This window comes from Orcinus orca, chromosome 4 (assembly GCF_937001465.1).
Source record: "Orcinus orca chromosome 4, mOrcOrc1.1, whole genome shotgun sequence".
In the NCBI taxonomy this organism is placed as follows: Eukaryota; Metazoa; Chordata; class Mammalia; order Artiodactyla; family Delphinidae; genus Orcinus; species Orcinus orca.
In genome coordinates, this window is record NC_064562.1 from 103,545,625 (window position 1) to 103,556,121 (window position 10,497).

At 52.3% G+C, this 10,497-nt stretch overlaps 1 protein-coding gene across 1 annotated transcript; it reads right to left on the minus strand.

Moving 5' to 3' along the window:
* Positions 1–2,893: 2,893 nt before the first annotated feature.
* SOD3 (superoxide dismutase 3) lies at positions 2,894–8,617 on the minus strand. The gene is made up of 2 exons (XM_004266200.4): positions 8,462–8,617; positions 2,894–4,597 (listed from the first exon to the last, which is right to left on the minus strand). The coding sequence occupies exon 2, from the start codon at positions 4,579–4,581 to the stop codon at positions 3,847–3,849; it is 735 nt and encodes a 244-aa protein (XP_004266248.1). The 5' UTR covers positions 4,582–4,597; positions 8,462–8,617; the 3' UTR covers positions 2,894–3,846.
* Between the last annotated feature and the right edge of the window lie 1,880 nt (positions 8,618–10,497).

Consider the following 10,497-nt stretch of genomic DNA (forward strand, 5'->3'; position numbering starts at 1 on the left):
GGAACCAGATGCCTGCCCTTATGGGCACCAGTCTTTCCTTCATCTTGGCCCCTCCCCCCAAGAGTTGGGATCACAGAATTCATCTCAGCTGGCCTCTTAATGGATGCGGAAATCCTTCTTCCAAACCGAAGAGGTAGCAGCCTTGCCTTTACTTGAATCCTTCTAGTGACACGACACTCACTACCTTTCAAGGTCATCCAATCCATGACTAGGTAGCTATTTTTGACCTTAGCCATTCATTAGCTCCTTAGGCCTTCACGCTATGCTATACACCTCTCATGAGTAACTCTTGATTTAATCTTCACAACAGTCCAATGCGATAGTCTTATTTTACAGATGAGAGAGCTCAGGCCCAGAGAGGTGAAGTGACTTGCCCAGGTCACACAGCTTATAAGTGTGGCTGAGCTGAGGTTCCAAACAGGCCTTTCTACCTCAGCCTAAACTTTCAGCCCCTGTGCTGTATACATTCCTGGCCCTTACAGTGAACGGTAACTTGCCCCTTTATTATTTCCTCTCTTTGTTTCTTGGCTCTGGAGGCCCATAGAATAGTGTATCAATCCCATTCCCATGAATGGACACGACAGAAATGAAGCAGATCTGCGAGGGTATTTCTTCAGTCTGGGGGGTGTCAAGGGTAGTGAAGAGAGAAACTAAAAACAGAAGGTGCTGTGGTCTGAATGTTTGTGTTCCCCCCAAAATTCATATGTTGAAATCCTAACCCCCAAATATGATGGTATTAGAAGGTGAGACCTTTGGTAGGGGGTCCCAAAGTCATGAAGGGGGAGCCCTCGTGAATGAGGTTGCTGCCTTAAAAAAGGCTTGAAAGAGATCCCTCATCCCTTCTACCACGTGATAACACTGCAAAGAGGTACGGGCTATGAGTCCCAAAGAGGGCTCTCACTGACGATGCTGGTGCCCTGATCTTGGACTCCCAGTCTCCAGAACTGTGAGATAAATTTCTATTGTTTATAAGCTACCCAGTCTCCAGTATTTTGTGACAGCAGCCTGAACAGACCAAGACGGAAGACAAGCGATGAGACGCACCAGCCCCCTTCTGAAAACTAAGTGCAAACTTCCCTTGATGATCCTGAATTAACCTATAATCTGGGCGGCAGAGTCGAAGATGGGGTGTTGGTTTTTATTCCTGTCCATCGTGTGTTCCTATGTAATTGCTGCCTTGTTTTCACAACTTTTAATTGCGGGGGTAGGCAAATGCCTCTATGTGAAATCAGGATATTTAAAGACTCAGTTTGCTAATTCCCTTTTCCGTGCTGACCCGTACATTTCAAGTTAATATTTCAAACCATTACTGAACCAAACTTGGTACCACTCGTCTGACATGCGGTAAAGCCAATCTACGGACACTGCCTCGTGGTGAGGGAAAGTACAGTGTTTATTGCAAGGCACCCAACGTGGGACCAAGCAAGGAGCACGGGCAGCTCATGCTCAGAAGACCCAAAGGCCCTGATAGCTTTCAGGGAAGGGTTAAAGGCAAGGTGAGGGAGAGGGTCACAGGGTGCACAATCAGCTCATGGACATCCTTCTGGTTGGTTGGTGATGAGGACGGGGTGATGTTTCAGGAATCTCAGTCATCAACCTTCTGGTTCCAGCCGGTCTGGGGGTCTACGTGCTGGTGGTCAGCATGCTGTTAACTTCTTCCACCTGGTGAGGGTTTCAGTATCTGCAAAACAGCTCAAGGATATGGCTCAGGATGTTCTCTATAGCACTTGAGGAGGAACTAAAGGTCCTTGACTTTGTTTTATAACTAGACTATTATTGTCTTGCTTGACTGTTTTCCTTTGTTTCTGCATTTTCTCACTTCTCTGATTAAATTTGCTCTCTGGAACCTGGGGAAGGCCTAGGAGGCTAGAGCTTTTATACAAACTGGTGTGGGGGTGGGGTGGGGGGGGGACACAAGGGGTCTGTCCCTGGGAAGGCCTCGCAGAGTCCTGCTCCGTTTCAAAACCAGTGAGAACCGGTTGGTGGAGCAAATTCACCAGGCAATAGCCTTTCTTCCCACTTGTCGCTTGGGCTCAAGGAAAGGGTTTTAAATAACAAGGTAGTCCTAGTAAGAGGTAAAAATAACCACTGGGGATGGCTTTCTGGCTAAGGTTCAGTTTGACTCACTGCCTTAAGAGTCTGGGAGAAACAGAAGCTGCCTCTGAGGAACCAGGGTGGGAAAGCCACAGCTAGGAAGCGGGTCTACCCCAGGATGGATACTTCAGTAAATGAAAGTGAATACACAAGACTGATCTAGTCTGTGTATAGATTATAATTTTCACAGAGAGAGGCAGAACCTCCATCAAGCCTTAATTAAGACCAACCTGCCTGTGGACCCCACTGCTTCCAACTGCTTTTGTATCAAGAAGTCAAGAAGGGCATCGTCCTGGCTGTGGAGAAAGCTGACAACCTTAGCTACCAACACCAACCTCCCTATAACTTGCCCAGGGACACTGCCTCACTGGCCCTGTCTCCGCCCTCCGGGAAATGGACCTCAGGCTTCCCACAGAGGCAGATGTGAGAGGCCACTGGGCCCAGTGAGTTGGTGTACCGCTCATGCCAGGCCAGTGGCTCCAGCATCAGAATCACTGGGAAGCTTGTTGCAAATAGATTTTCTCCTCTCCCTTTGGATTCTACAGCTCTGGCATGTGGCCCAGGAAGCTGTATTTTTTTCCCCATTTCCCTAAGTGATCCTGGTTTCCTCCCTCTTGCGAGGCACACCCCAAAGGCATGATGATCAGTGACTGAGCCTTGCAGCCAACAGAGCTGGGCAGGGGAGAAGGAGAAGTCCTAAGAGGTTTGGGAAACATCTTTGCCATTCCCCAAAAAATAGCTGAGTGGGGAGAGAAGCCTCAAATAAACCAAAACAGTAACCAAGGCCCCCATGCAGTACTGAATTGCTAAGTTTTTAATGTGCAACACGAAGACTGCCAAACAGCCCACAAAGGAGCAGCTCTCTGGGGTGTGGGGTTGGGGGAATAGCTGGAGACACCGGGCAGGGGCGCCAGGCTGCACTGCACATGCTGGGGAGGGGGAGGGGGAGAGGCAACCTCAGGAGGGGTCTCAGACTGCCTAGGAGGAACCTAAAGGGGGTGGGGGTAGGTAGGTTCTTAGGGCATTGAGGGATCTCAGGGCTCACAGGGTGAGGGCAGGGTTGCCAGGGTGGAAGGGGGGGAGTCTGGAAGACCCTCAGGGTAAATGAGGATATTTCAGTATCTCTGGGGGTCCTCAGAGCTCAGGGTGCCCTCTGGATGAAAGGGGGTGTCTCAGTATACATGGTTTGAGACCTCAGGGTGGAGGGGATTTTCGGGGAGATCCTAGCCATGGCAAAAGTGGTACCTCAGAGTAGGGAGTGTCTCTGGGAGCAAAAGGAGAAAAATCAGGATGAGAAGGTGGGGACTTGGGTCACACGGAGGGGATCCTGGGCACTTGGAGAGGTGTCAGGGTGTAGCGGTGTCCCAGGGTTCTTGGAGTGGTGTCAGGCATGGAGGGATCCTGGGATGTGTAGACGGGGTCCTGGGTCACATGGAGGGCATCTTGGGCACTTGGAGGAGAGTCAGGGTGTCGAGGAGATCCTGGGGCACTTGGAGGGGTGTCAGGGTGTAGAAGGGGTCTCAGGGTGCTTGGAAGAGGTGTCACAGAACAGACAGATCCAAGTAGAGGGGGCCCTGGGCCACATGGAGGGAATCTCAGGAGTTTGGAGAGGTGTCAGGCGTAGAGGGGTCTTGGGGTACTCGGAAGGGATCTCAGGCACTTGTAGGGGTGTCAGGGCGTGGAGGGGCTCCCAGGGCACATGGAATGGGTCTGGAGCGTGCAGGGAGCTCTCGGGGCGTCCGGGTGGGGGGCTCAGCTGGCCTTGCACTCGCTCTCTCGCCGCCGCTTCTTGCGCTCCGCGTGCTCCTGTGCCTGGCGCGCCCAGGGCCCCGGCCCGCACAGGCCCACCACGCAGCAGGCGAGCCGGCGGCCCGCGTTGCCGTTCTCCAGGCTGGCCTGGTTGCCACCGCGGCCCAGGTCATCCTCGCCCTCGTGGATCACTACGGCGCGGCCCGCGATCGAGTGCGGGCCGAAGAGCGAGGCGGCCAGGCCGGAGCGGTACTTCCAGATTTGGCCGTCGCGCACCACGAAGTTGCCGAAGTCGCCCGGGTGCTGCGGGTGCGGCACGCCCAGCGGGTTGTAGTGCGCGCCGGTGGAGTCGCAGCCCTGGCTCAGGTCCCCGAACTGGTGCACGTGGATGGCGCGGCTGGTGCCGTTGGGCTCGGCCGGGAACCCCTCCAGGTGGAAGAAGGCCTCGAGCAAGGCGCCGGGCCGCAGCTGCCGGAAGAGCACGACGCCGCTCACCCGGGGCTGCGCCGCGTCCAGCGTGGCCGACGGCAGCACCGGGCAGGTGGCGTGGAGGGCGGCGTCCTGGCTTCCGCCCGCCGCCCACCACTGCGTCAGCTGCCGCCAGATCTCCGTCACTTTGGCGTGCATGTCGCGGATCTGCTCCTGAATGCGGGAGCCGGGCTGCTCCATGTCCGGGTCGGCGGAGACTTCCGAGGCGCGGGATGTCAGGAGCAGGTAGGCACAGAGCAGCGCCAGCATGGCCGGAGTCGGGCACCTGCGGGCACCCCCAGGGGGTGGGGGCAGAGCGAGATTTAGTCACTGGAAACCTGGAATCCCAGGGACCCGGTGCCCTTGAATCCAAACGCTGCCTGCCAAGGGGCTTCCTTGCCTAGCGTGCTTTTTGTTCTTTCGGCCCCTGTCTCTTCAGGGCCTGCTGCGTTCCAGGAACTGTGTTAGGTGCTGTGGTTGTAAAGATGGATGGGACATAATCTCAAGAAACTCAGGAGGGTCTTTCTGAGCCACAGATCTGATCACGGTCCTCCCAAGTCCCATCTCCATTGCGTGGGGAGTCCAGGACAATTGGCCCGGGGTGGGGGGCTGTCTCAGGATACGCGAGCGAGGCTCTCATGGCCCTTTCAGATGTCCTCCCTCTCCTTATCTCTGCCCCTCATCTTCTGCTGCTCTCTTTCTGCATCCTCTCTTACACAGGCAGCGTAAGGCTCGCTGCCGTGCTCCTTGCACTTGTGGTGCCTTCTCTCTGAAGTGCCCTATCCCTTCTTCTCTGCCATGCTCAGTAGACTAAAGCTAGAAACTCAGTTTTATTCATCAGTGTCCGTAGCATCTGGGCCTGCACTTGGCAGTAGGACATGTTTAATATGTGAAGGTTGAATGAGGAGTTCACTGACAGACAGATGTGTCATCAGATCATTCCAATGCCATCCTGTAACTGAAGATGGAGCCTTGTTCTGGGGAAGGACAGAGTAAGGAGTGCCCATCTCCCTGGGAGACTCCAGGAGGGCTTCCCAGAGGAGGTGACTTTTAAGGGTCTCACAAGACAAGGAGGAGTTTTTCAGCCAAGCCAGGTCAGAAGTCCATTTCAGGCAGGAGGCACAACATGATGTGTTCACAGGCTGTGAAGGGACACAGTTCGTTTTGGGGATGGGGTAATTCAGTGTGGCTGGAACTGGGCCTGTGCCACCGGAGAGGAGTCGAGGCTGAAGAGGGAACGCTGAGCCAGGGATGGAAGGGCTGGCTTTTCTGTACTAAGGTGTGTGGTTATTAGCCAGGAGGCTAGTGCTGGTGGAAGTTTTTAAGCAGAAAAGTGAGTGTTGAGATAGTTTTTAGTTCATTAAGTCTGGCAGGAGAAAGGATGTGGGCTGGATTTGGGGAATAGAGAGGACAGGGGAGAAGGACAAGAAGAAATGGAGACACAGTGGAGAAATAGAGGTAGTCAGAGGGTGATGAGTTAGGAGGCAGCAGCAGCGATCCAGACCAGAAAAGGTGAAGGCTTTTACCAAGGTGGAGGCAGCATGGATACAGGAGACATTTGCGGAAGAGGAGTTGAGGATGACTGAGTTCCCAGCAGGGGAGACTGGGTGATGGATGGTGGTACCAGGCCCCGAGAAGAAGGGAGAGAGGACAAGTTCAACCCGAGCCTGCTGAGATGCGAGATCCCAGGTGGGATGTTCAGCAGATGGTTGTAAATGGGGCTGCTGGCCTTTGTAAGAGGCAGTGTAACAGGGAGGGGTTCTCAGTGTCGGCTGCACATCAGATTCTGGTTCTTAAAGTTCAGACGCCCAGGCACCACCCTAAGGGATTCTGATTCAGTGGGCATGAGTTGCTTTGTTTTGTTTAAAGCTCCATCAGAGATTCGGGGACCCAACCAGGAATGTTATGGTGAGACGCATATACCATATTGCATAACCGCAATATCATGGGGGAAGTTACTGACTCTCTCTTAGCTGTAAAACAAGGCTGGTAAGACCACCAAGGGCCACCAGGAGGTGTAAACGAGATATGAGATGCCAGGCTATTTTCACATTTTTCAGTCTGCCCACAGGGATCAATGCTGCCTCCAAAGAGCTGGTTTGAGGGTCAACTGCACTTTCAAAGGCCTTCTCCGACCCCCAAGCAGGTGCCATTTTAAAATTAAATTCTGGGGTTGAGTGTTTATTCTTTCCGTAACCATTACAGGAATGCAGTCTAGTGTGGTGATTAAAAGAATGGATTCTGGAACTCACTGGACCTGAAGCCTGACTCTGCCACTTCACTTACTCTTTAAGAGTTAGCATAATTGTTATTTTGGTTACAGCGTAGCAGAGAAAATGCTGGACTGCAAACTCTAGTTGGGCTCCCCCTCCTCTCTGAGCCTCAGTTTTCTTATCCGCAAATAGAGATAATAATACTTACCTTGGAGTCTTGCTGTGAGGTTTAAAAGACACAATTAGAATTGCCAGCATTTACTGAACACGCTTGAAGGCACTGTTAAAAGCACTTGGCATGTGTTAATTCATTTAAGTCTCACAAAAACCCTCTGGGGTTTTTGCCCATTGTTATGCCCATTCTAAAGTGCAGGAAACTGAGGCACAGAAAGGCAGGTGTCCTGCCTGTGGTTACACATACAATAATAGCTGAGGCAGGATTTGAAAAGGTGTGGTCTGCTCCAAGCCCAAGGTTTAGGCACCACACTGAACAGCTCTCATCAAGGCACTTAGCCCAGAGCCTGCTACATAGAAAATTCCCAGTAAATGGCAGCTCTTAGCTATCAGAGAGAAACTGCAGATAGGGATTTCAGGACCATCAGCTGAAAGATGCTATTGCAGCCCTGCGAGGAGGAGGTGGCCAGGAAAGGCGCCAAGAAGGAGTGACAAGTAGGAGGAGAAGTCCAGAAAGTGACATCAAGGGAACCCCCTCTGATGTGGCCTGGTTACTACGCTGAAGCCCCAGGGAGTGGGGGTGGGAGTGGAGGAGCGTCCCTGAGGCCAGACCTTGGCTTCAAGGTCTCCATCATCACCCACCACCCCTCTCCTTCTGAACCGGTCGTGGCCCTCAGGTGGGCTCTGCCGATCGGATCGGAAGGTACTTCCTTGAAAACATACAGCAAAGACAGATTGTTTTGGGTGTGTCCACAAAGCTTTCTTTTCCAAGAATGCTTGGGTCATAATGAACACTTGAAGGAGATGTTTTTCTCTTAAAAAGAGAATTCTTCTTAAATCCCAGGTAACCCCTGACTCCTTGGGTCTTATTAAGCTTTTCACTCTAGCCCTCAAGGCCCGCCTGCATAAGGCTCACCCTACTGGCTCAGTCTCTCACTCAGTTTGAGCTGTGGACGACCGAGTGGTTTTTGGAGGGCCCACTTGGTCCAGAAGGGAGAACATAGTTATCAGAGACAGGGGACAAAGCAAGCCTCCGGGCCGGTGCCTCCTTCCTGGGTCTGGGTCTGGGAAGACTGCGGCCCCCGCGAAGACTGCGGTGTGTTCTAATGCCTGGGCGCCCTCCGAGAAGGGGTCCCAGCTGTGCGCCTGAGGCAGCCAGGCCCTCCCTTTGTGCCTCCCCTAAGCAGGTGGCTTTTCCTCACCACCCATGCAGGCAACATCCAGAAACATCCGCCTTCCTCACTCCAGATTTCTTTTTTCTCTAACCCGGAGGACGCTGAGGTCCTCTTGGTCTGGCATTAGCGGATCCGAGAACAGTCAGTTTCTCCTCCCCGGTTGCCCTCCTCACCCCTCTCCCCACCTCCCCACTCCTCTGCTTTACAGCAGCTGGGCTCTGTCAAGAAGCGTGTTTAGATAGCCAGTGGGAAGCAGCCACCTAGCACAGGGAGATCAGCTCGGTGCTTTGTGACCACCTGGAGGGGTGGGATAGGGAGAGTGGGAGGGAGACGCAAGAGGGAGGAGATATGGGAACATATGTATATGTATAACTGATGCACTTTGTTATAAAGCAGAAACTAACACACCATTGTAAAGCAGTTATACTCCAATAAAGATGTTAAGAAATAAAAAGAAGAAGAAGCGTGTTTCTCTCCCACGAAAATGATCATATCCTTCTCCTGGGAGAGGCTGGATGCCCCGCCCCAGTTTCAAACTCAGTAAGCACACTCCGAGAAGAACGAAATGAACCTCGACTTCGCACTCACCTTCCCAGCTCTTCCAAGAGAGCTTTCCCTCCTGAGACCTGGGGAGCAGTACCCCGCCAGCCGCCAGCCGGTCACAGGAACTCGGAGCGGGCTCCTGGGCTGTTTGTGGCCGTGCAGGGCAGCCTCGGGGGGAGTGGTCACCGCGAGGAAAGAAAGTCATTGGGCCGGTTTAGGGAGGGAAGGCGGCTAGGCAGTCCTTGTTGTGGAATTGCCTCACCTCCTCCAGCGCTGTCACCTCCCCCCCAGCCCCGCGTTCCCTAGCCAAGTATTCCTTTTCGTGACTTCACTGGTTTGTGCAGACGTAGCAAGTGACCTTCAGGGTGTAGCAGCGGAATAAAAAGTAGACCGAAAATAGCCTGTTTGGAGACGTGTACAATGGTCTCTTTCTTGAGAGGCCCTTTGCTCTCCCCTGATTTCCTCAGCTATTGATTTATTTTTGCTGGATGCATCTAAGATGGAAACGCCCACAAATATGCGTGATGTTTCCTCCAGAACTGTGCGGCCACACCTGTGAGAGGTGAGACGCAGGCGGGGACTCAGGCTGCAGAGTGTCAGCTGTGTCACTTCCTAAGGATGTGCTCCTGGACCAACTCCCTGTGCCTCTGTTTCATCATCTGTAAAATGGGGAGGCAAGGCTAACCCGATGCCCCAAACGTTATCACTCTCATCCTGTTCTCGCTTCCTTATTAAAGTTATGGAAGAGTCTTTTAAAAGAGTGTGGTCTGAGGCACCCATGAATCTTTCTTCCTTTGCGGCCATGATCTTTTCTCAATCACAGCAGCTCTTTCCAAAAGGAGCTTTTTTCCCCAGAAAAGTCCACATGGGAAAAGGCAGCCTGCCTGTCTGCTTGTCTGCCTGCCAACCTTCCTTCAATAAATGCTTAGTGGGTGCTCGCTCCATTGTGTGCTGGTACCCAAACCTGGGAGAGTCCCTGCCCTTTGGGGTTCATACTCTGGGGAGGGAACAGCAGTGTCAATAGATCCATCCAGTACAGAGTGGGGACTGTAGCTGGGGAGGGATGGACAGGGTCCCTAAAGACCCAAACATTAGTCCTGGCCGCAGGACAGCGTGTTCAAAATCTAGACTTCCAGGCACCATCGCAGGCTGAGTGAATCGATTACCAGCAAGGGCTTTCTGGAATCATCTTTTTAAAAGCTGGTTATTCTGGGGTACAACCATGTTTGGGAACCTCTACTTGGCAGGAAGAAAAACTAAAGATCTTTGTCCCGGGACAGACATTTCGCAAGATAAGGTGGAGACTTCTGAGAACTCAGAGCCTCCAGCCCTCTGTCCCCAACATCAGGCTCACTGGGAACTCGGGCACCATCAGCTCAATCCATGCCTCTCTGCGTTCTGTTGATGGGCATAGGTGCCTTTGACTAATGACTTTTCCAAGTTCCAGATGCTGCCCGCCACTCTGCCCCACCCTGAAACATCTGGTTTCTCTTTGTGACTCTTTCATCCGACTAAAAATAATCTGTATTTCATTCAGTTCTTGAAGTAATAATTATATCAGTTTGTAACTACTGTATCCGGTGGCACTTTCTTCACTTAACCTAATTTTATTTCTTTTAAGGGCCAAGAAAGATTTCCTCCATTATGGTATTCTAGGATTGATATTAAAGTCCATATTCACTTTCCTTTCTATGGCATTCTAGGGGAAATTTGCTTTTTCTCCCACCCGACCCCACCAACATTCATGGCCCTTTCCTTTGGCAACTGCACGCCAGTTTCCTGCTTGGAAACCACTGCGTTTTCAGTCCATGCAAGTGGTGTTGATTAACCCCTTGCTCCAGAGGTGGGCTCCTGACCAGTCATAACATTGCCTTGGTTCTGGGATAATCCATTCAGAGCCAGTGAGATTCAATGACATTTTTGCTGGGACTGTTGTAAGAGAGGTATCTTCTCTTTCCCAGTGGACTTGAAACTGGAGGAGAAAGAGTGGAGTTATTTCAGCCCCTAAGGGAGAATCTGTCTGAGGATAGGGCCAATGGAGGGAAGTGGAATAAAAGTAGAGTGAAATTTGGACCTAATTG